Source organism: Notamacropus eugenii, chromosome 3 (genome assembly GCF_028372415.1).
Source record: "Notamacropus eugenii isolate mMacEug1 chromosome 3, mMacEug1.pri_v2, whole genome shotgun sequence".
NCBI lineage: Eukaryota > Metazoa > Chordata > Mammalia > Diprotodontia > Macropodidae > Notamacropus > Notamacropus eugenii.
The window spans coordinates 438,472,377-438,498,010 of record NC_092874.1 but is presented as its reverse complement, the minus strand read 5'-3'; the positions used below and the strand labels follow the sequence as shown (position 1 = coordinate 438,498,010).

General features: G+C 37.3%; 1 protein-coding gene across 3 annotated transcripts in view; it reads left to right on the top strand.

Moving 5' to 3' along the window:
- The window catches only part of GRM7 (glutamate metabotropic receptor 7), a 1,016,657-nt gene that overhangs the window by 310,188 nt on the left and 680,835 nt on the right, over window positions 1–25,634 (top strand). For all 3 annotated transcript variants that reach the window (XM_072598608.1, XM_072598609.1, XM_072598607.1), the window contains exon 2: window positions 23,541–23,757. In XM_072598608.1, the coding sequence (XP_072454709.1) occupies window positions 23,541–23,757 (217 nt within the window). The remainder of the gene's footprint in view (window positions 1–23,540; window positions 23,758–25,634) is intronic.

Here is a 25,634-nt window from a genome sequence, read left to right as displayed (position 1 = left end):
AGAAATAGACCTAGTAGTGATATTGATGGGTTAAAGGGTATGTGCAGTTTAATAAATCTTTGGGTATAATTTCATAGTATTCTCCAAAATGGCTGGATCATTTTACGGTTCCACCAAGAGTGAATGACTATTTCAATTTTTTCATATCCTTTCCAACATTTGTCACTTCCCCCTTCAATCATTTTAGTCAATTTGGTAGGGTAAAATGAGACCTCAAGGTTGTTTCAATTTACATGTCTCTAATCAATAATGATTTAGATCATCCTTTCATATGAGTGTAAGTTGGTTTGATTTCTTCATTGGAAAACTGCCTGTTCATATTTTTTTACCATTTATCAATTGGGGAATGACTCATTTTCTTATAGATCTGACAAAGTTCCTTCTATATTTGAGATAGTAGACCTCTGAGAAACTATAATATTTTTCTCAATATTCTGCTTTCTCATCTTGGCTATATTTGTTTTATTTGTCCAAAACCTTAATGTAATCAAAATTATCCACTTCACACCTCACACTACCCTCTCTTATTTATTTATAAATTATTCACCTATCCATTAATCTGACTGATAATATGTTCCATGTTCTTCAATTTTTCTTGTAATCTCTCTCCTAGATATCTAGGTCATGTATCCATATTCACAGTATTTTGGTAAATGGTATAAAGTATTTATTGGTTGATGCCCAATTTCTGCCAGACTGCTTTCCATCTTTCCCAACAATTTTTACCAAATGACGAATTCTTATTCCCCAAATTTGTCTTTACACTTATCAGACACAAAGTTACAGTAGTCATTTGTTGCTGTAAATTGTATTTCTACTCTGTTCTACTGATCTACCTTTCTATTTCTTAGCCACTACTTTTATTACAATGTATTTATGAAAAAAAATACTGGCAGACAGTTGGGTGAAGGATATGACACAAGATGTCTCCCTCCGCTTTTTATTTAAACATTTGATTTCATTAGTATAAGGAACTCTTGGTGAAGAATCAACTTGAACCAATGCAAGGTGGCAACTTTTCTGTTCTTTATGGTCTTTGAAAATTATTTGAGACACTGGAAGGGAAAGCGGTTTGTTCAGAGTTACAGTCAGTATGTGTCAAAGGCTGATCTTAAACCAAGGTTGTCCTGACTTCAAGGCTAGCTCTCTGTCTACCAAGGAAAAGTGTCAAATATGAAACCAGCAACACTCCCAGCTACAGAGGAAACAGATTAAAATGTAATTGGAAATATTTACAAAATGAAGAACATAACATCACATAGAAAGCATTACATTTTCAGACTGTCAACATGCAGTCAACAGGCCTCGTTATGTATGGAGTTTAGTGGCCCTCTTTTCTGTTTTGTGTTTAACACCATTGTACTAAGGCATGATGCCTCTCCAGATCGCAAGTATATCAGGTTTCAAATAAACCTTAAGTACTTTCCCCTCTTTCCACTCACCACAGAATTCTGTGCTTACTAAATAACTTCACTGATCCTGGGTCTGTTTCCTCATCTGCAAAATGAGGGGCCAGGATCATCTGGCCTTTACCTTCCTTTCAAGCTCCAAATTTGTATTCCTATGAGCTTTCACATTATTGCTGAGATGTCTCAAAACAATTAGATATTGTGAAGGGGGCTCATTGTCAAATAAAAAGAGAGAATTGCATTTGTGGCCCACATTATAAACTAAGAAGTTGACATTAAGGCTTAGTCTTAAGAATTAAAACACTACCATACCCAGGTGTTTTGTACTGAAGAAGGAATTAGAGAAAGATTTAAGAATGCAGGCAAGGATCTCCTTATATAATGTGAATATAGTAGAAGAATTCAAAATACCAGCCACAAAGATGGGTGGGCTATTTATGGAGCTAAGTGGAAATAGGTAAAATTTATTCTAATCGAATTGTAGATGAAAAATAAGAGTTTTGCTCTTTCCTTTTGGAGTAGTGCAGACAATTCCCTTTTCTCTCCAAAAGTCAGTTCTTCATTGACTGGGGTTTTCCACATGAAGTCATATGATAGCCAGCGAAATTTGTGATTCCTCCTTGTTTAAACACCCTGCATTTTTTCCAAAGTGAATAATCGATAGACGAGAAGTCTGGTCATATACTGTATGGATTACATTTCAGATTAGCCAAAGGGGTAGGTATTAGACCTCTGATTTCATTGATTGGGATAACTCCCTGTTGAAGAAATTCCCTTTACCAATGCAGGTCAGCATCATCCTAAGACACTGAAAGACTGATTTGCCAAGACCACACAGCCAGACATGTGCCCAAAGCAAAATTTGGACCCAAGTCTCCCTGGCTTGAAGGTTAATTCTTTGTGTATGAACCACACTGCTTCCCCAGATATTCTAATGTCAGTCACCATTGTAGCATTCCTTGCACCTATAATTTAGAGATGATTAAACTGAGGCTTAATTAGATTGTGTCTTGCCTCAGATCACTACTACCAAGCGGAGGAGTCAGAGGGAGAACCATGTGCACTTTACCCTGGGCCTCATGGCTCCTCCCAATAGCTGTTTTCTTCGAATCATTTAATTCCAATATAAAAGTTTCCACTACATTAATCCTTTTCCCAAACTTTCCCTGCAAATCTATGCTTACTCTAAACATATGCCATTTAAAAAAATTCACATAAAAGAGTTTTGACTGAAAGAACAAAACAGTCACAAGCCACCATATATTTTTTTTTAAATCCTCTTTGTTCTTACTGTTTTATCTACAGACAATATTCATAGATTTAAGGTTGGAATGACTTCCAGAGGTCATCTTCTCCAACTCTGTCTTTTTATACATGAGGAGGTGGGGACCTTAAAAGGCCATGATTTGCCCAGCGAGGGTAACACAAGTTAAGCGGCAGTCAAGACTTGAACCTGATTCTCTGGCACATCTCCAACAATCCATGATTTTACCAGGGTGCATATTCTCTTTAGTGTCTAAGATCATAGACTAGCAGACAATCTCCATGATTTGATAGAGCTGAGAAAAATCATTGCAGTGTCATCAGTCTTTGAATGATGAGACTTTTAGAAGTTACTTATGCTGTTGTTTTAAAGACAAACAATACAGTCTGAGGCAGAATATGAACTGAGGTCTTTCTGACTGCAAATATAACACTCTGTCCAGTGTGCCACTTAGGTAAAAAACAGTTAAGTGACATACCAAAAGTCTAAGAGGCAATAATTGGAAAATCTGACATTTGAATCTAGGGGGAAGTGACTGGTCCAGAGGATGAAAGGGCAATAGTTCCCTAATAAGGTGATCTCTCCTCTAATCAAATGAGTCCCCGCTCACTTCCCTCTACAGCTTAGATGTCTGTGTCCAAGAAAATCATCTCCCTTGATGCCTTTGTGTCATATACTTCATAGGCTGTTGATCCTTCTTATAGTCTATTAAAAATGCTAAGTATTTGTTAGATTGATGGATAGATGAAGTTGGATAAAGATACATATATATATACATACTATAGAGAGACAGATATCTTAATAATAATAAATAATGTTATAGACAGATACATATAACATGCAATAGATATAATTTATATTTATGATATTACAGTTATATATAGATACATATAGCATATATACTAGTTATAAAATATATATTTTATAATATTATAGATACAGATAGAACATTTTTGAAGCACTTACTATATGGCACTGTGCTAATAGCTGGGGATACAAATACAAGAAAACAAGATAATCCCTACCTTCAAGGAGGTTAAATTCTAAAGGCAGAAGGCAATCCATAAAAGAAGAACTGGAAGAGATAAGGAGGAAGGGGAGGCAGAATACCTAGCTCCATGACATAAAGATGACCAGTAGTGTTGTGGAGATTTTTATTATGAGAAAGATAAGATCAAAGACGTCTTAGCCAACTCTAGGATGATTCCAGGAGTAGAGTCCAATTTTTTGGTTGGGGGTAAGTGAAAATGATTGTCCAAGTAGAGACCAATGGAGACATCATAAACTAGTCTTAATTTAAGTGTTTATGTCTGGGACATGAGTCAGTAACTCTGGTCTTGAGCAGTAACCCTTATTTGATAATTTCTAAGCTTCTAACTCTAGCTCTATCAGGCCCTCTGACTTGATGTTAGCTCTTTTAATATTTTGCACATGCCAGTTTGATACTGTCTATCCAACTGTTATCTATCATTCCTGCTAAATGGACAGCCTACCTCATTTTCCAGTCATATATTTCATGGATAATTTGCTTTGGATGCCATTTTTATGTACAACTCATCATTGGTAATAGGCTACATATACTACAAGTATTTATTTCTCACGTCCTCTATTAGCTTCTGGTTCCCCTGCAACTTTGGCTCTTCAGAGACAGTTCTTTGTTATTTGTAATAAAGGTCTTGGCATTTCTTAAAGAGCATTTCTGGGCCTCTACCAAAGACAAGTGTTAAGGACTTAAAGACATCCTTGTCTGTTATCATGCAAATCTGTCAGTATTTCCACAGAGCTGGCTTTTTCCACACACTGAGAGATCAAATAGGAAAGGATGAGCATGGAGACACAAATAGCTTTCATAATTAGAAGAGATTGGCAAGGAAATAGCAAAAGAATATGAGGTATAAAATAGATTCTACCTTACTTTTAAAAAGTGTTTTTAATGTTTCACTCTAAAAAAACTCCTTGTGCATCTTGCTTATAGTGTGACAAGAGTGCTTTGCTTTTCAATCATAGCAGCCTGGAAAGAGATTGGATTCCTCTGTCCTCTAGTGGCCCTAGGAACTTAACATCTACACAGCCTCTACTGTAGAAAGAATGGCCCATGATTTAGCCCTCAGCCTTTTGTCAACCAGGCTTATATACATGAGGCCCAGGGACTGGAGAAATTCTAGTGGGAGACAGAACTAATGAACATTCCCACCTCAAAGAAATGTATTATTCTCTCTTTTCTCTTCATTTGACATTCAGTTGTCAGTGGGCTCTGTTTCTGGGATGGAGAGTCAAAACAAGTTATAGAAATGTAAAGCCAAGAAGGACCTTGAGAAAGGACATGATATGACTAAAATTGATTCTCTTGTTTAGGGGCATGCAAGTGGCAAAATGAAGAAAGTGCTAACCTAGAGTCTGGGAGACCTGAATTTTGAATACTGTCTCAGATATTTGCAGGGTATGTGACTCTGGGCATGTCACTAAACCTCTCAGCCTCAGTTCCCTCATCTTTAAAATGAGGAAGATAATAGCTCTTACCTTATTGGGCTGTTGTAAGTATCAAATTGAGATAGCATACAAATTGCTTTCAAAAACGTGAAGTTCTTATGTGTATGCCCGTCTGTCTGTCTATCTATCCATCCATCCATCCATCCATCCATCCATCCATCCATCCATCCATCCATCTATCGTGTCTGTCTGTCTATCTATCTCTGTCTGTCTATCTATCTCTGTCTGTCTTTCTATCTATTGTTGTTATTTCATCTTTGAAGGTAATAGACATTCTAAAAACATGCATAGATGAAAACTCTGACATCGTCACTCTTGTTAGGTAAGTTGGAAAGTCTTATGTATGTGACATACTATTTCTTAGAGGGCAGAATGTGGGCTTTGTTTTATGAACCCTAGAGCTGACCATGGCGCTGTACACATAGTAGGTATCCAAAAAATGTTTGTCAAATTGAACTAAAAATCAGAAGTGAGTCTGAGGGTAGATATACTATGCATAACATGGCATACAACATGTAAGAGGGTTGACAACGAAGGACAAAGTGGTTGGTTAATTAGGGAAGATTCAAACCAAGATCTTTTTCCTTCTAAACCCAAAGCTCGTCATTCAACTATGTATGGTCAAGTGGAAAGTATACTGTAGGCTCTGGATATGAGCATCTGAGTTTATTTCCTGTATGACCACAATGACATGAAAGTCCATTTACCACCTTGGTCTTTGGTACCATCTGTAAAATGAAGTGGTTCAATAAGATGAACTCAGATGTCTCTTTATGCTTCATTCTCTCAACATTTTGGGAGAGGTATGCTGTTCACCCTTTCATAGCACATCTTCTTTTAAAATGGAAATACTCCTGGTAAGCATGAAACATTAAATTTTTAACACCCTAATAGGGATGAATTTATCAATTCCTTTTCTCCTGGGACAAAAATGAACTTGAAAATGTTAGGGACCTGAAATAGTGGGATGGGGTATTAAAATGGACAAAACTTGTCCAAACATTGGAAAGAAGATTAGGGGGTGGTGATCTGATTTTTCAGTTTGTATAAATCAAGTGAAATAGAGGGTAAAGAGACCTTTCTGTGCTTTCTTTTTTTTCAATGGGAACAACCTGACTTAAGCACTTAGTTCTCAATAGTCACTTTCCGCACAGAATAATTGTAGTTGACACTAATGTCACACTTTGCATTTTACAAAATGCTTTCTTTACCTGTGAATCATATAGTGCAAGGATTGTCATTCCCAATTTATAGATGAGTAAACAGTGTTTCAGAGTGGTTCAGTGTCTCTCAGATGATGCAGCCAACAGGTGGCAGAGTCCAGGTCTTCTCATCTCCGGTCCAGTGCTAGTGTTACAGTCAGATTTTTCACTAAATTTTCCTGACATCTAGTTCTCCAATTTTGTCTTACAAGTATGCGTTGCATTTGATTTTTTGAGTTTTTTTCTGTTGTTTAGTCTTTGGATCATTTAAAAGATTTTTGGAGAGATTCAGACTCATGGAAACCTAGAGTTCAGTTAAATTTATTAAGTCCCTACTATGTTCCAGGCACTGTCCTAAGCACTGAGTTACAATGGAGCTTATAGATGACATTGTGCAGAGACTTTGAATCTCATCTAGTTCAACAAAAACAGAAATAAGAATTCCTTCCACACATATACAAGTGGTTGATCATCCATTCTCAGTTGGAAGTCCTCCAAATAAGGAAGATTCAATTCATTTGTTACTTTTTAGCACTTTATCCAAAATAGTTAACCCAAAGCATTTTAATGATTTAAATCAATTTTAATAAAGCAGTTAATAAGCACTTATGATATATGTGGCACTGTGTGAAGTGCAAAGGATAAGATATATACTGGACCTATAGTTGCATAATCTTCATCATCATCATCATAATTAAATGTGTACGGAACCTGAAGGTTTGCAAAGTGCTACCTATATTATCCACTTTAATTCTCACTATAATCTTCCATCTACCAGTGTAGATTGGTAACTTCTGTGTAGCTTATTAACCTGAGAGCTGCCTAGAACACTGAGAGTTTAAGTGACTTGTTCAGGGTCTTCTAGAGGCATCTAGGAGGAAGTCCAGCATTCTAAATCTACATTGATTCAAAGATAAAAATAAAAATGATCCCTGTCTTCAAGAAAGTTACATTCTCCAGGATACAAATAAGACTGATTGCTTTGAAATGCATATTAGAGTGAGCTGATTAGCTTGAAGATCACTTGAATAATTGAGACCAGAGAAAATGATTGTATACAGTACTGAGAATATTGAAGGTACCAGTGTTCAGCAATTAGGGAAATGAAAAGAGAAAAAAGAAAGAGTTATTCTAATTGATGATTAAGCTCTGACATTAATAATTTCAACTACAGTAAAATTCCAAACTTAAACTTAATTCAAGAATGTGAGTCATCCTTAAATTCTCAGAAATAACCTCCTATCTTCACCGTCTCTCCTAAGTTGCCAGCAAGCCCAGTCCGTGAACAGCGACATTGGTGTTGAAAGAGAAGTTACATGCCAATTACATTGGGTGCCATCAAAAAAAAAAATGATTTTGAAAGGGTTATTTCAGCATTTTCCACTTTTAAGAGCTGTATCAGTAAGGCTTAATAAGAACGAAAATTGAAATTATGGCCAACTGTGAACTTAATAATACCCCAGTGGGAGCTCATTAAGGTCTCAACAGGTACAGAGGAGCATTATCTTAATTGCACATGATACCTCCAAAAACTGACATTTTAAAAAAGTTGCATGGAAAGTGCCCTCTGTAAAGAGTACTCAGGTACGCTATGGCATTACTTTGTAGCTGTGCATGCTAGTGATCTGCCAACATGCCCAAGGAAATGAAGAGGTGAAGATATTCAATCCAACTTCCTTAAAGAGATGCAGAGAGCCACAGATGTTTGGCGGTGACCTAGCCATCGTATTCAATAAAAATTCTGTTAATGAAAAACTAGAACATCCGAATTAAAAAATAAAACAAAACAAACAAACAGAAAACAGGTGTGTGTATGGTGTGGGGAGGGGAGCAACAAATTGAATAGGATTATATTATGACAGCATATGATTGAGTTGTGCTGGTGCTTTGGGTTTGAGGAGGTTGCTGTATAATAACATAATCTAGTGCACATCTGGAAGCTACTCCCCTTTTACTTAGGTTGACAGATGTTGAAAAACAGTTGATCTTCAGTGGGGCATGTTGCCAAATCCATCTGTGCAATGAATTCTTTGCCTGATGCTGTGACTGTATGGTGATTATGGGAGAGACTTGAATGAAGAGAGGTGAGGGATTAATTTTACCAAACATTTAAATGGTGAGTTTGCTCAGCAGACTCTGTGAATTTATTCACAAGTAGAACAAACAGTGCTAAATATATTCTTGCTTCTGATTAGGAAAACATGATGTTCCCCCCCCCCCTTTCTATCTATTGGATTCAACTGTACATGAAATCATTCATACAATCAGATCTAATGAGTTTTTCCATCTACCTTCAAACTAACCTACTTTTTTAAAAGAAATTTTTTCTCAAGTTTCTTGGTACTGTTTTGTTATCAGTGACAGACTCTGAATCTACCTCTTATTATTGGTGGGACGGAGGGCAAGTCATTCAATCTCTTTGGGCCTCATTTTCCTGATCTATAAAATGAAGGTGTTGGCCTGGACAATATGACCTCTAAGTTCCCTTAAATTTTTAGAACTGATTCTAATTATATACAATGTTTTTCTTCCCAGCTTGATTTCTTTTAGGTAAGGGCAGATATTTAAGATCCTAAAATTTGCCTAGTTAAGCTAAAGGGCATGTTAGAAACCAAATGAATTGGGCTACTTCAGGAAAGTTGATTTGTACATGGATTTTTAATGATAAATCAGATGCACGAGAGCATTTGTACATTTGGTACTCAATGATATATGAAGTGCTTAGTTCAAGTCCCACTTTCAGTGTGTACTGACTGTGTGACACTGATCAAGTCACTTAAGCCTCATAAAGCTCTAGGCAGCTCTCTAATACTTTACCTGGTACCTGCTCAGCTGTACATTCAGGTGCCTTTAAAGAATTATGCTTAAGTCACTGTTGCCACTGCAACAGGTTGAGCCCTATCCTTTATTTATAAAGAATTTTAAAAATTTCAAAGCATTTATTATATGTTATCTCATGTAATTCTTTCATCCTTATAGCAATCTTGTGAAACACATTTCTTCTCACTTTTTTTTTTCTTTTTTGGCTACAGGTATAATTCTATCAGTGAGGGGAACTCTGAACGTGAACCAATGTGATTGGGAAATATTCAGTAGATCATAATTTTAGAGAGTTATTAAGAACATTGTGAGACTTTCCTATGGACTCCACTTACCTTGGAGTGAGCACTTGAACTTAGGTCTTTCTTATTCCAAGAGCAGCCTTCCATCAAATCTACCATACACCATCTCACATCAGGTACTGTTACTCCCTTTCTGCACAAGAGGACAGGGAGGCTCTAATTGTGTAAGTAACTTTCTCCTGGTCAGATAGTATCAAAGGCATGTTTCACAATCCACTCTTCCTGACTCCATGAAGACTCTTCATCCACTACAGAAAAATGCCTTAAATATTTGTATATTTTGGCCCTAATTTTCCAATTCACGAATTTTGTAGTACTTAGAGGTGGCTCTCAGCAATCGTTTTTTTGTTGTTGTTGTTGGGGAGGGAAGAGAGTCTTTAAATCATGGCCATATTTAACCTAAGAAACCATTTTCCTTACTTGGAGTAGACATGTAGAAGGATTTAATGACCTTATAGGTTAAGGTTCTAAGATGTCCAAATTAGGGAATAAAGTGAATTAGAATATCCTCAAAGTGTTATTTAAAATGACTAAGATGATGAAATGCAAAAAAAGGATAGTGTCATGAATGTCATCCTGCCTTAAATGGATTATTCATCCTGTACAGGTGCAGAACAGAAAGGGGGACTTTTAAGTCACCAAATAAGAGGAATAAACATAGATTCACATAATTTTCTCCAGTAACAGATTATCATCTAAGTTTGCCTGGACTTAAATACAACATATTTAGCAGCTATAGAATATTGGACTTTTAAACTGAGGGATACAGTTTGGTCTAGTTATGCAATAAATAGAACTGCTTTTTTTTTTTTTTCTTTAATTTTGGCGTTCTGTTTCTGAAGTAGCTCAGGCTACTCAGGTCTGACATCTTTGGATTGGTCGATGCATCTGAACTTCTTATCTGCCTTAAGTAACGTGAGGAGAATTTTTAATACTCATTTGAAAGACAAGGGAACTACACTAGGGGAGTATTTGTTGGACATAGTTGTCTCTGCAGTGCTATCAAGTGCTAGATAAAGAGCCTTCTGATAGATGGAGAACTTGGTTCCACAAAAAATTTGAAGAATGTACATTTCACAATTCTTTTAAATTATGAAAGGAGACAGAATTCATTCAGACTGGAGCTGGCAAACTGTGAATACATTTTTAATTTGAATTGAATTTCAAGAATAAATTTATGAAGTTTCAAGAGGCAGAGGAGACCTTAATCACACTCAAGTAAAAGAAACCTTGGGGAGCAGGGGGATAGGCCAATATGGCTCCATTTGATCCACTACTTTTCTCTGATTCCTTGCTCATTTGGATTTTACTTGCTTTCAAGCTATTCCCAACCAAATTCCATTACATCATAGCCACCAAACAAAAATTTGAGAAGCATTAAATGATTTTGTGTTTCTGGATGATCAAAAGCTATTGCCTTTTAGGGGACAGATTTGTGGATTAGTTGAAGATGGGTGATTGAAATGCAGATTTGAATTCACAAAACTTGAGATTTGAATCCCAGCCATACCGTTCACAGCAACATGGGCCAATCACTGCCATTCTCTGTTTCCTCATATATAAAAAGGATAAAAGGTTAGATGAAATGTTCTTCAAGGTCTGTTCTATCTCAGTGCTCTATAATACACTAGCAATATTTCATTTCTATGATATGTCCCACTGATTTTTTTGTATAATGGTACAATAATGGGAGGTTTGGGACAAAAATCTATAATTTCATTGAATTGCAGAACTCCTGGAAGATGAAATTCTCTCCATAAAATTAGGTCTGCTGAAGTCGAGCCAAGATGGCAGAATAGAAAGATGCATATACTCTAGTGCTTCCCCCACATCCCACAAAATACCTATAAAAATTCTAGAGCAGCAGAAGCCACAGAGCAATAGAGTGAAAGAGATTTCCAGCCAAAGGTAACCTGGAAGGCCAAAAGGAAAGGTTTGTCTCATGGGATGCTGAGCTGAGCTGAGCCCAGCCCTGGCCACATGGCACTGGGAGGAGCAAGACCTGAACAGACTTCCAGGGCAGAATTCCCAACAGGGAGGGTCCCAGATGCCTGAACACACAAGCGAAATGGAAAGCTCCAAAGATCAGAGTGGGAGGGCCTTCCCAACTGTGAGAGAGGGGAATGGGGTTTCCCCAGCACTGGCCCCAGACAGTGGCAGCAGAAATAAGCAGTGAGGGGCTTCATGGAAGCAGCCTGGGTCCATTGTCCAGGCAGCTCAGCTTAAAGTCTTGGGTGGAATTGAGAAGCTGATCTGAACCTCAGCCTTGAGCATTGTACTAGGGAGAGGAGAAGCACTAAGAGACCCTTTTCTTGACAAAAGATTCAGAAGTCAAGTTATTGGCTGGGAAAATGCCCAAAAAAGGGAAAAAAATAAGACCATAGAAGGTTACTTTCTTGGTGAACAAGTGTCTCCTTCCAAAATTTCAGGATGAGGAAGAACAAGGCATACTGTCAGAGGAAGTCAAGGCTTCCACCTCCAGTACCTCCAAAAAGAATATGAAATGGCCTCAAGTCAGAGAAGAACTTGGAAAGTGTGTCAGAAGTCTGCTAAAGGAGAACCAAAAAAATGCTGAAGAAAATAACACCCTTAAAAAGAGGCTAACTCAATTGGAAAAAGAGGTCCAAAAAGCCAATGGGGACAAGGAGGCTTCAAAAAGCAGAATTAGCCAAATGGAAAAGAAGGTTCAAAAGGTCACTGAGCAAAATAGTTCTTTAAAAGAGAGACTGGAAGTTCAGAGAATCTAATGACTATAAGATAAACCAAAAAGTTAGAAAACAAAACCAAAAGATTGAAAAAAATAGGAGATAATGTGAGACATCTCAGTGGAAAAACAACTGACCTGAAAAAGAGATTCAGTTGAGACAATTTAAAAATTATGGGACTACCTGAAAGGCATGACCAAAAAAAGAATCTAGACATTATCTTTCATGAAATTATCAAGGAAACCTGCCTTGATATTCTAGAACCAGAGGGCAAAATAAATATTGAAAGAATCCACCAATAACCTCCTGAAAGAGACCCAAAAAGAGAAACTCCTAGGAATATTGTGGCCAAATTTCAGAGTTCCCAGGTCAAGGAGAAAATATTGCAAGAAACTAGAAAGAAACAATTTGAATATTGTGGAAATACATAGGATAACACAGGATCTGGCAGCTTCAACATTAAGGGATCGAAGGACTTGGAATAGGATATTCCAGAAGTCAAAGGAACTAGGATTAAAACCAAGAATCATCTACCCAGCAAAACTGATTATGATACTTCAGGGGAAAAAAATGATCATTCAATGAAATAGAGGACTTTCAAGCATTCTTGATGAAAAGAATAGAGCTGAATAGAAAATATGACTTTCAAACACAAGAATCAAGAGAAGCATGAAAAAGTAAACAGGAAAGAGAAATCATAAGGGACTTACTAAAGCTGAACTGTTTACATTCCTACATGGAAAGATAATATTTAACTCTTGAGACTTTTCTCAGTATTTGCATAGGTGGAAGGATTGTACATACACACACACACACGCACGCACACAAGCATACATATAGACAGAGAGTACAGGTTGAGTTGAATCAGAAGAGATCATATCCACACAAAAAATAAAAGAAAAATTAAGGGGTGAGGAAAGAAAATACTAGGAGGAGAAAGGGAGAAATGGATTGAGGCAGGCTATAACTCAGAAAAGATATAAGAAAAATCTTGTTCAATGGAGGAGAAAAGGGAGAAGGTAAGAGAGGAAAAAGTGAAGATTACCCTCTTCACATATGACTTAAGGAAGGAATAACACGCTCACTACATTTGGTATGAAAATCTATCTTACACTACAGGAAAGTAGGGGAGGAGGGGACAAGTGGAGTGAGGGGGATGATAAAAGGGAGGGAAAATGGGAGAAGGGAGTAACTAGAAGAAAACACTTTTGGGAAGGGACAAGGTCAAATGAGAGAATAAAAAAAAGTGGGGGACAGGGTAGGATAAAGGACAATATAGTTAGTCTTACACAACATATATTGAATTGCTTGCCTTCTCAATGGGGATGGGAAGGGAGGGAAGGAGGGAGAGAAGTTGGAATTCAAAGTATTAGAAACGAATGTTGAGAATTATTATTGCATACAACCAGGAAGTAAGAAACATAAGTAATGGGGTGTAGAAATTTATCTTGTCCTATGAGAAAAGAGAGAAGATGGGGATAAGGGAAGTGTGGGGTGTGATAGAAGGGAGGGTACATTGAAGAAAGGGGTAATCAGAAAGCAAGGTGGTATGGGGTGGGAGGAAGGGAGAAACGGGGAGAAAAATTGGAACTCAAAATTTTGTGTAAATGAATGTCAAAATCTAAAAATAAATAAATAGTAAAAAAAAAAAAAACAAAACTAGGTCAGCACCTTCTCTGTTACTTGGAGTCTTAGTTACCTAGAGCACTGAGAATTTTAAGTGACTTGCCAAGGGGTCATTCAGCCAGCTGAGTGACATCAGTATTGTACAACCATCAGGAGCAGGATGACAGGATCATGGGAGTTCAAAAAAGGCCTCATTGACCACAGCTCACTTGAAAGGATCACTCTATTTATTTACTATGTGTATTGGCCACAAGAAGAAGGTGAGAAAGAAAAGCAACTTGTCCAATGGCAACGTTGAACAATTTGAAGCAAAAATATCTAAAACAAACTTTCGCTGTGAACCATTGGTGTAGAAACTATGGCACCAGCAGAGGGATGGTTCTGGAATTGAGGGTGATGGAATGCAGAGGGAAGCAATAGATTCAAATAATTTTCAAAGCCTTGTAATTCTATAAAGGAAAACTTTTAAAAAGAGAGAAAAACTTTAAAATGTCCTAGATAAAGCTGCCTTTACAAAGTTCGACCCCAGATTTTCTCCGCAGAATTAGACTCTTGGCAATAAGTAAAGGAACAGGTAGCAGACAGCTTATTTCAGATATGACTAGGTCTACCCAGGTATATGCTATATACATCATATTTGCTGTTCCAGACTATTGGAGACCTTGTACACTTACAGCATATTGTAGCCTCCTTATGAACTCCTCGTGTTTTTAATTTTCATTGATGATCTGTTCTCTGGGTTTTGCTTTTTTTTTTTTCATTGGTGGAGAGGCCCGCCCTGCTGATGACACACAGGTCACTAAAATATTCAAGTGTGTTTATTTGTTTATTCTGATCTCCCTAAGTTAGGCCCTCATCATCTCTCTTAATATGGTCTACTCTAATAGCTTCCTAATTAATGTCCCCAAAACCATATCAGTTCCTAACTCAGAATCTTCTCTGATACTGTGAGATGAAGTGTGAAAGTTGGAAAAGTCACTTCAGATTTTCAGCTTTAATGGCTGTTATGTTTGTTTGTTTTTTTCCCCAATCTGAAAAATCAAGGAGCCTAACATTTAAGGCCTCCACACTCTGACTTCACAAGTCATTTTAGCCTGTTTTCCTCTTGCTCCTCTTCATGTCCTTGGTGTTGTAGTCAACAACCAGCACCAGACATACCATTCTGTCTTTTGCTCTGTGTATTTCCACATTTCATCTCCCATATCTGGAATGAGACATTGTGGTATAGTAGAAAGACTTGGAATTAGAATGAGAGGACCTGAGTTCAAATCCCATCTTGAACACTTACTGTGTATGTGGCCTTGTACTTAACCACTGTGACCTCAGTTTCTCTGTCTGTAAAATGGGAGGCAGTTTATGCTAGATGCTCTCTGAGATCCTTTTCCAGCCTGGGACTTTATGTCTACGAAACTTTACGTACCTGAGTGCTTTATGTATAAAATGAGTACATGAGAATGAATGACCTTTAAAATCATTTTAAGCTCTTAATCTGTGATGCTTTTCATCGTTTCTATATCATTACCTTTTTAAAACATTCTCTGTGACTTCCAGTTTAGATGAAATCTCTTTGATAGTCTGTGGCTTTCCTGCATACATACATATAAGCATACTCACATACACATGTATGTATAAAGTATTCATACATATGCATACACATATGCATACACACATATATTTTTTTTCTTTCTTATAATTTTGTAGATCACTTTGTCTGGGCATACCTTGTATCCTACTCATCTGATATGTCACATACTCTTAGAGGATTCTAAAATCCATGAGGGCTGGGCTTATGATGCATTATATTTCCCCAATCTTTGCACATTATGTCACATATAATAGACATTTAGTAATGTTTTGAATGAATAAATTATAATCAGGAATCTAGAATCATAGATATTTTGGATGAGAAAGTGTAATTCATTATCACCAAAGGGAAGCTAGCTATTGGCAAAAGGTTATTGACTATTGGTTTTAAACAATTCAGAATTATCATGTAAGTTATTGCCTAAATGACGAGGAGTAGGGGGGGGTGAGATCTTTTAGACTACCCCTCATTTTCTACTAAGAATCAGGAATTAATTCTCCATTGACCAAACTGTTTCTTTTTTGTTTTTTTGGAAAATGTCCAACTCGGTCTCCCTTTTATAAAAGGGATATAGTGAAAATAAGGAGGAAAGGGGGAAGAATAGAAAAATTAAAAGGAAGGCAAGCTGGTCTCGTGAGAAAGGGTTAAAGGTATTTGGGTTGTTTATCCTGAAGAAGAGAAGGCTCCTGGGGGCACTTAATACTTGTCTTGTATCTAAAATGTTATTACGAGTTGTTCTTTATTGCCAGACAAATTTTCCATCTCCATGGCAGACTGACAAGAGGAAATGGACTTGAATAACAGCAGTAAAGAATTTTGTTAGATACCAAGAGAGGCTGTGGAATTTCTACCCCTAGAGGTTTTCCAAATAAGTTCACAATCATCCATCTTCTTTTAGGTTTTGACCTGCCTAGAGGCAGTGGACTGGATCAGATAACCTCTTGAGGTCTAAACTTTAGGTCAAACACTGAGGCAAAAGCAGTTTGTCCTTAATGAAAATTTAAAAATCCATGATGTTGATTAAAAGATGTGATGCTAATTGTTCTTGAGATTGACTTGTTTTGTTAGTTGTGAGCTTTAGCTTATACCTGGCTACAACAATCAGCACAGAAGAGCAGAACTGCTTGGCTCAAATAAAATCGCAAACATTTAAATGACCATATGAAAACATTGGTTTAGATGCTGCCCATATTCTTTCCATCCTCTCCTCCTTATTGCAAAGATATCTTTATTGTGTACATTTCTTTTGCATACATGGCTTTCTATATAGCCTCTAACTTCTAGCTATATAGCACTGCTGTGTTCTGAGTATCAAGGTCATGGCAAGTTTGTATAACCCTAGAGGTGCATTTGAGTCTCAAATAAGAAATCTAGAAACATCTACAATGAAAGAAGATAAACTATGGTTGCTAATCATTGCCAGAGCCTATATGACCACAAAGAAAAAAAACCTATTTCATAGGGATTTTCATTCCTGAAATTGTGGGTACAGTTTAGAAAATGCATTTTCATTGGGGTATTTTACAATTCTGATGTTTTACTACAGCAACATAAATGCAAATTCGCAGTGGAATCGCTGCTCCTTTAGCAGGCTGAATGTATCTTTATTAACACTCGTTTACAGGTAGAAAGGGATTTTAGCTAGGTAGGCATCTGTGCAGTAGCACAAAGCTTTTAAATTTCCGCAAGTTGAAATTGACGGAAATGTGTTGTTATGCTTGGCTTCTCTTCTTTTTATTTCTTAGGTGGAAAGTTGTTGTGTGGCTTTTTAAAAAAAAGAAAAAGTTTTTATTCAGCTGGGAGGTGTTCTATGTAAAGTGTTAAGCCACAGAACTCATAGCGTCACATAGGAAGCAAGTATAATAACTTTTGCCCCTATCTATACTAGAATGTTCTACGGAATTAGAGATCTATAGTCTATAGCATGTTTGCCAATGACATAAGAAGAGGTGATTTTCTATAGCATATGAGTTTGATAGGGAGAGATATATCTATGGTGTTGAAGGAGAGAGAGCTTACCCTCCAGTCACTTCCCTTCCCTTCCTTAAGATTATTCCTGTTGACTAGTTCAAAACTCTGCCTCTTATTGCTTTAGTGAACTTAGAGAAATCACTTGATCACTTTGGGTCTGTTTTCTTCTCTGTAAAATGAGGGAGTGGAATAGAAGACCTCTAGTGATTTCCTAGCTCTAATTCATCAATAATTCTCTGATCCTAGACCCTCTGCTCATCTGGAATTCTGTGTGCCTAAGGCTTAGGCAACAGTTTGTTGGGGATTGACCCTTTCTGTCAAGATTTCAGTTTCTTTCTTAGATGTAGTACATGAAAAACAAATAAGGACGTCTCTCAGAGCTATGCTTTCCAGCAAGCAACTGTATTGCTCAGGCTTGAGCTCAGGCACAGCACAAACAAATGCTCTTAGTAATCTGATAAACTCGAAGCAGCTCAAGCCCAGTTCCCTCCAATGTCATGAAGACAAACAGATGAATGAGGTCCTTACTATTCCTGGGTTACAGGAATAAGGAATTATGCCCTAGATCTAGGTTTAAGTGGGTGGGTCATATCAATTTATGTTATCATATAATATTTTCAATAATAGATAACATTTACACAGTACTTTAAGGTTTATAATATATTTATATGTTACATCATTTGATGTATGAATAAGGTAGTACAACTTCTATGAGTAAGCTAAATACAAGTTCCATTTTTTTCTATTTCACAGAGAGGTAAACTAAGTCTCAAAACTATGGGGGCATCTAAGAGGTACAGTGGGTAAGAGCCCTGAAGTTGGAGTTGGAAGACTTGAGTTCAAATCCAATCTCAGACATTTATTAGTTGTGTGACTTTGGACCAGGCAATTCTCTAAGTATTAGTTTCCTCATTTGTAAAATTAAATAACACCCACATCACAGAATTGTTAGGCCCAAATAAGATAATATATACACACACAAACAAAAACATACATATGTATGTGCGTATATGCATATATATGCACACACATATGTGCATTTTATATATATTGCAAACCTTAAAGCAGTATCTAAGTGCTAGCTGTTATTATCTAAAGTCCCCCAAGACAGTATTGGCAGAGTTGGAATTTGAACCCCTAGTGATTTTTCCACTACATCATGTAATCTCTCATCAGAAAAACTCCCAGAGTCATAGGGTCTTGATAATATCCCAGCAATTGAACCAGATACAATAGTGACTGGCTTTCCTGACAAATAGCCAGGATCATGTCCCCAGTGCTTGAAGTATCCTTGCTACTGGTGCTTGTCTGGAATGATGACCTTTATATATGAGCATTAACTGAAGAGAATTTATCACAGCTGAATACTTATTGCTTCTTTTCCTATCTTGTTCCCTTATGTTTTCTTCTTCCTTGGGTGTTTCATTACCGTAATCTCTGTTATAATTTAGTGAACCAGTCAAACATCTATATGCCTATGGGATAGTGATGGTGATGATAATGGTGATTGTCCATGTATTACGTGTAGGGGGTGTGTGTGGATAAAGAATTTGTTGTCAACCATGCATTGAGGGCATTCCTCTGTCCTTGGAAGAAATTGTGTCTATCATTGTTAATGAAAGTGTGTTTTGTAATGATAGGGAGTCTTGAAGACCACTTACCTTTGAGATTAATAGAGAGTCATTTTAGAAATCAAAGAAACTGAGGAAATGGATAGAATTAATCACCGGAACCAGGATATGTTTCATCAATCACTGAGCACAAAATCCATCAGCCATTTATGCTCTGCCAAAGAACTGCCTCTTGCAAGTATGCCTCCGACAGGAAATGTGAAGGTGGTGGGGCAGTCAAACAGAAGAGCCAGAAAGTCTGCTTGTGGTTGTTGGAGAGAGCCAACATAAGACAGAAGGGCTCCAGGAAAGGGGCCTTTGGAAGAAACCCATGAGGCTAGGATTAGATGCTAAACTAGATCATCGAGAAGGAAGTTGAGGTTTCCTGAAGCTTAGGGCCAGACTTCACAAGTCAATGAATATGCTTCAGACCAACAGAATAGTGCAGAGAGGATTTTAAGGAGACCAGAGGCATAGAAAAGGACCTCAAGGTCAAGAGTGGCCTTGTTTGAAGCCCAAGGAGTCACATAAAATAGCATCTTCTTCAAGCAGGCAGACAAGGACCAGGACAGCAGCAGAAAACTGTAGCACAACCCAGGGTGCCAACCCCAGGGATGGGTCTGAGAATCATACCATCTGGCCATGATACCTGTGAATATTTCCCAATGGCTCCAAGTCTGGAAATTTGGTTTAGTTACAGCTTCTCACTCCAAACAAGATAGATTCAAGGAAGAATCTAGTTGCATCATCCAAAGAAATCTTTGTTTAAAATTTAAGTTGCTAGGGCAAGATTCTAAATTCATTTCTTGATATGCTTTTGTCCTCTCTTCTTTTTCCTTTAGCTTTCTAGTTAAAGTTCCTCTTGAAGACTCTTGGCTTAATTCAAAGGGAAGAGTATTTCCCAGCATTTTAGGAGAAAAGAGGTATAGCATGTCTCTCCCTTCCACCATTACTTAGATGGTGCAGTGGCCAAAGTATTGGGCATGGATACAAGAAGATCTTTCAAATCTGCCCTCAGACACTTACTAGCTGTATAACCCTGGACAAATCACTTAACCTCTGTCTGTCTTTGCTTCCTTAACTACAAAATGGGGTTAATAATAGCATCTATCTCACAGGGTTGTTCGGAAGATCAAATGAGGTAACATTTGTAAAGTATTTAGGGCAATGACTAGCACATAGTAGGTATATCATAAATGCCCGTTTCTTTCCTTCTCACCAGAACAACTCAGGGCCACCACATGACTCTAGGACATTTTGCTGCATCTCGAGTTTATGAAACTATTTGGTCAATATCTTTTCTTAGACCCAAAGCTCTGAGATTCTACTACTGTATTTCTATGCCATACCATGACAGGTATACCTACACTATCATTTATTCCTCCCTTCTGGTTGCCCCTATAAGATTGATATGGTCTTTGTAAACATCATATGCTGTAGGACCTTTTCATTCAAATATAGTATGTGTTGTGTAACATCACCACATTAGGGGTACTTATACAACTCTCCTGGAAATGTAGTCTTGAGAATTTTCCCAGTGATTCAGGCTCCTGATCCCAATTGTTCAGGGTCTGTGGACATATCCCTAGAGAAAGGAGAAGCAGAATGCTCCAAACAGGAAAGTGTAGGAGTTATATGATCCTCCTACCTCAGATTCTTTGGAGAATCTTGAGAAATGAAACAGATAAAACTGAAAGCTAGTGAAGTAGACAGCTGGGAATATTAACTTTTCACCAGTACTATACTCTTTAAACATTCTCCCAAGGTATGTTGGAATCTACCTCTGCAGTATGGCTGGACTTTAGTGTTTTTGGTTGCTAATATTTCCTCTTCTCCCCATTCCACACCTCACAGTCAATGACAGAAAAATTAAGGTTCAGCCTGCCCCTTAAAAATGTTTTTTTTGGACTTTCAGGCTATGCTAATCATTTTATATACAATGTCTCATTTTATCCTCACTACAATGTGAACCACTGGATGAATTATGAAATAGAGCTCAGAGGTTCCATATCTTGCCTACAATAAGACAGTTATGTTAAAGTTCAGATTCAAACTCAAATCTTCTGACTTCAGATTCAAAGATTTTCCTTCTGCCCCTTAGAATTACAAGATTCTTTCAAAATTCAGCTCAAGAGCTATTGAACATGTGAAATCTTTATCCTTCATTCCTCTCCAGTTGTTGGTCCATCCCCAAAAATTTATTTGTTATTTGCTTGATATGTGTTTTATAAATACACATAAATATGTGTCTTTATGTATATGTAAATATATATAAATAAGTATATTTATGTACCTGTAATGAGATACAAGGGTTATTATCCCAACTTATACTCACACTGGTAAATTGGGTCCCAAAATTGTGGCTACATAGCTACATCTGCTCAAGCTCTCATTCTGGTGTCTTTGCACAATATTTATCCTTTCCAGCAAATATCTCTTTAATAAAAGGGATAGCTACAAAGCACTCACTCACCAGATTTATTTTCAAATATGGCAGATGTGAAAGATAGAGCTGTTCCTTTGTTTACGGGACACTGTCTCCAGGTCAATTCACTGCTGAACGTGGTCTAATGGGTCCCTCCTCAGAGTGGCAGTTCTTACTAGGGTTGGCTTCTGCAAATCAGTATTCTCATATTGACTCAAGTTCTTGGACCTCTGACCCATGACTCTTTCAGCCTTTCACAGCTTATGAGGAAGCTTGTAAGCCTAGTGCATTTTATTCCTAATACTCTATTACTTAAGAATAGAAAAGAATAGACATAACAGAGACAGAAAAACAGCCATGCCATGCTCATGACCAAATGTTAGCCCAAATGAAAGGATATTATTCCTTTTTTCCCACCTGGTGAGGTTGACATCGGTCCTTGACTTGGTCACAGCTAGGAAAGAGAAATATCTATTTTGACCACTTAGTACTTTTTGTATGTACTTCTAGGTCTGTCCTAACAGCCAATCAAAGGGCTTTTCTTCATTTTACAGTAAGTAGACAGGTAACTCTCATGTAATACTTATACATGGTTTGAAATGGAAAGAAAGGCCCCTTCGTTCCCTGTCATCATGTTCTTCCAGAAACAGGCTTATCACAACATATGTGTGGATCCCCTTCACATGCTTCTGGGACTAACCCTCATCGACCAGTCCTATATCACACACACACACACATGCACTCACACACACACACACACACACACACACACACACAAACCCCACACACACCTACACACAGTTTGCTTCCTTCAATAGAGCTTAAGTGCCTTGTAGGTAGGAACTTTTCTTTTTTGTTTCTTTGGTCTCTGTGTCTCTAATACTATTAGTGTGCCTAGCATATAATGGACACTTTATAAATGCAAATTGAATTAGTTAGATAATATCTCTTTTGCACTGCTACCTCAATCTTTCATCTCTATCCAGGTCAAGCTTTTCCTTCTCTAATCTATATCCTCCTTTGCCTTTCTTTCCACTGTACCCTCCGGAATCCTTCATCATTTTTAATAAGCTCCTCTTTTCCTTAGATTTCTTTCTCTCACATTATTTCCTACTTAAACCTAGGTTAATTTTTGAGTTTGTTTGGTTTTTTTACACCAAGGCTGTCTATTTTTTCACTCACATCCCTAGCACACAGAGATAGGAGAAGTAGGTATTTCCCTTTTCCCCTGTCTTTATGAATTCTCCTTCTTCATCACTCTCTTCTCCATTAAGACCACTCTATCCTATCCAAATCCATCCTATAACTTGTTATCTGTGACTTCCATGTCAGTCTCCATCCTCTTCAATAAGTCCAGGACCTGTTTCAGCCTCTGTCCCATTCTAGCACAATATATTCCCAATTTTTCTGTCTCTTCAACTTTTGGATGAAGCTCTCTGAGCCCTGATTCATTATTTGCTTATCTGAGTCTATTTCTGCTATGTACAAGGGAGACACTTTGTGAACATATGCCCCTATGGATCTGCAGGTCGACAGAATTTGGCCGAGAAGTCTAAATTCCAAGTTAGAATTTGTTGCAGGTGGTGAACTGGAAAATCATATCATATTAGGTTCAATTAAAAACAAGAACTGGTGATGTTTAGCCTGGGATAGAGATGGGGTGGTGGCTTTAGCATTTGTTTCAAATTTCTGAAGGATTAGTGTGTGGAAAAGAGCTAAGGCTTTATTATGTTTTCCCAAGAAGCAGAAGTGAGAACAATAGGTCCAAGTCAAGAAAGTCAGCCTGAAGTCAGGAAAACAAACAAAAAACTTCCTAACCATGAGACCTGTCCAAAAGTACATTGACCATTCTCAGAGACAACATGGTCCTTATTACCTGAGATCTTCAAGCAGAGGTTGAATTTTTTCAAGTAGAGATTGGACCAGGTTGGCCACCAAGATCTCTTATAACTCTGATATGTTGTCATCCTCTTATGCTAAAATGTAGTTCATTTTACTGTCAAAAAATAAGTGACCTTTTGATTTCACATTTATCTTGCACTGGCACAAACTCTGTGTTTAATCGAAACTGCTGGTAGTGTTACATGTAATATCCTGATCAGTTTTTGGTATGATCTTCTATCCTTTCCAGATCCCCCAGATCAGTTATGCCTCAACCGCACCAGAATTAAGTGATGACCGGAGGTACGACTTCTTCTCTCGAGTGGTCCCACCGGACTCCTTTCAGGCCCAGGCCATGGTCGATATTGTGAAAGCTCTGGGATGGAATTATGTGTCCACTCTTGCATCAGAAGGAAGTTATGGAGAAAAAGGTGTTGAATCCTTCACCCAAATTTCCAAAGAGGCAGGTAGGAAAAGTACTGAACTCTAAGACTAACACCCTATAAATATCTCTGTCCTTATGTTTTATTCAGTTTACATTATTCTAACATCACTCCAACTTTTTTTTTTTTTGCTTTCACACATCTTCTAAAGTGAATTTGGGACATGATCATTTATAACACTTGGTTGGCTTTCAGGAATAAAGTTTTTAAGGGTGAGAAATTTAAACTGAAAGAGTGCTAGTAGAAAACAAAAGAAACATTTTACTAGAATTGATATGACTGCTGCTTAAAATCTCATAAAACATGTATAAATATTATAGACCAGGTGGAAAACTGCCCATTTGCAAATAGTTGCACATGGCCAAATGGCCAAATGGCCTGTCACTCAAGTGAAAGCAAACATTTAGAACCATAAGAAACAACCAAAGCAGTTATATGGCTTTGAAAGAAGAGTATCTGCATTATGCACAGCATTCCCTCGGCCTAATACTAAGCAGAATAAATAGTATTGAAATATTAGAAGATAATTATGAGACTTTGAAATCTCTGCTTTGATAGTAGAGAAATACAGCCAAAAACTTCAGACTTGGAAATGAGTTTATTTTTCTTATCTCAAGTGAGATCCAAGAACCCAAGTACTTGGTCAGACTTGGCCAATTATATTCAAATGGACAAATTTTCAAAGATAGGTTCTATAAGATATAATTCCAGTTAATGCACAAAATCCGGTGCCTGATTTACATTTGGAAATACTTTCATGCTGGAGCCATTAGGTTGGGTTCATAAAATACTTTCCCTACAGAATGTCATTCTGCATTTACATGCTCATTTATTTTATTTTGCAACAATTCCTGTACCCAGCCCCAAAATGATCTTATTCTTATTGATATTTATGTGACCGTTTTGTACTCTGGGATGATTGAAACAGCTATGTCTTGGAAAGAGAGACTAGACAGATGACAAGAACTTAGATTGTGGAGTTTACACTGTAGGCATTTGTGTTGTTTTTGTATGCGGGTTTATCTGCATATGGTTGGTTTTCTGAGCTCAGTTTCCTCATCTTTGAAATGAGTTGGCTAGACTGGATCACCTCTATGGTTTCTTCCAGATCTATCTGAAGATCTGAAGTCACTCTGCATCCACACCTATAACTCACGTACTTCTCACCTAACATGAGTTGCCATGAATTAAAAGATAAGATTTTTATAGCTATGTCAGAATTTCATGCTGATTTTTAAACCATACTGAGAATTTATGACCCAGTTGCATTCCTAGAAACACCTGACCTTATTTCTTCATGTGACTCCTAAGAAAGCAGATGTTAGTGTTTCTCTCCCTTTCTCCAGGGAGTTATTTCAACTTTATTATCATCTTTTTTTTTCTTTCTATTCCCAATTTTTCCCTTATTAGCCATAGTAGGAAGAGTAGAGTGGTGTTTCATGATCAGTGAAGGATTGTAGAAGGAGGTGATACTCTTGGCTCTTACTGCTATTTTTACTGGAAGGCTCTGGCTTTTCTTTATTTATCTCCCTTAAGGCCTTCTAAATATTTCCCTACTCTAAATGGTAAGTGAAGGGAAAAATAAATATTACATTGGATGACAGAGTTAGGATGCCAAAAAAAAAAAATCCTGACAGAATGTGATGGTGACCCTAATCTAATGGGTTAAAAAAAAGAAATATAAACCCTAGACAGAAAATAAACTTTGCAACTATAAAATGGGGGAGGTGTGACTAGACATTAGTGGTGTTATTTAAAAATATAACATAATGGTTTTAATGAACTTAAACTACAGTATGAGTCAGTTTTAGGAGAAGGCAATCATAAAACCTAGAATATTTTTGGATTATGATGAATATCATAATGCCCAGATCACAGGGGATTTAGGAGATCATAATTCT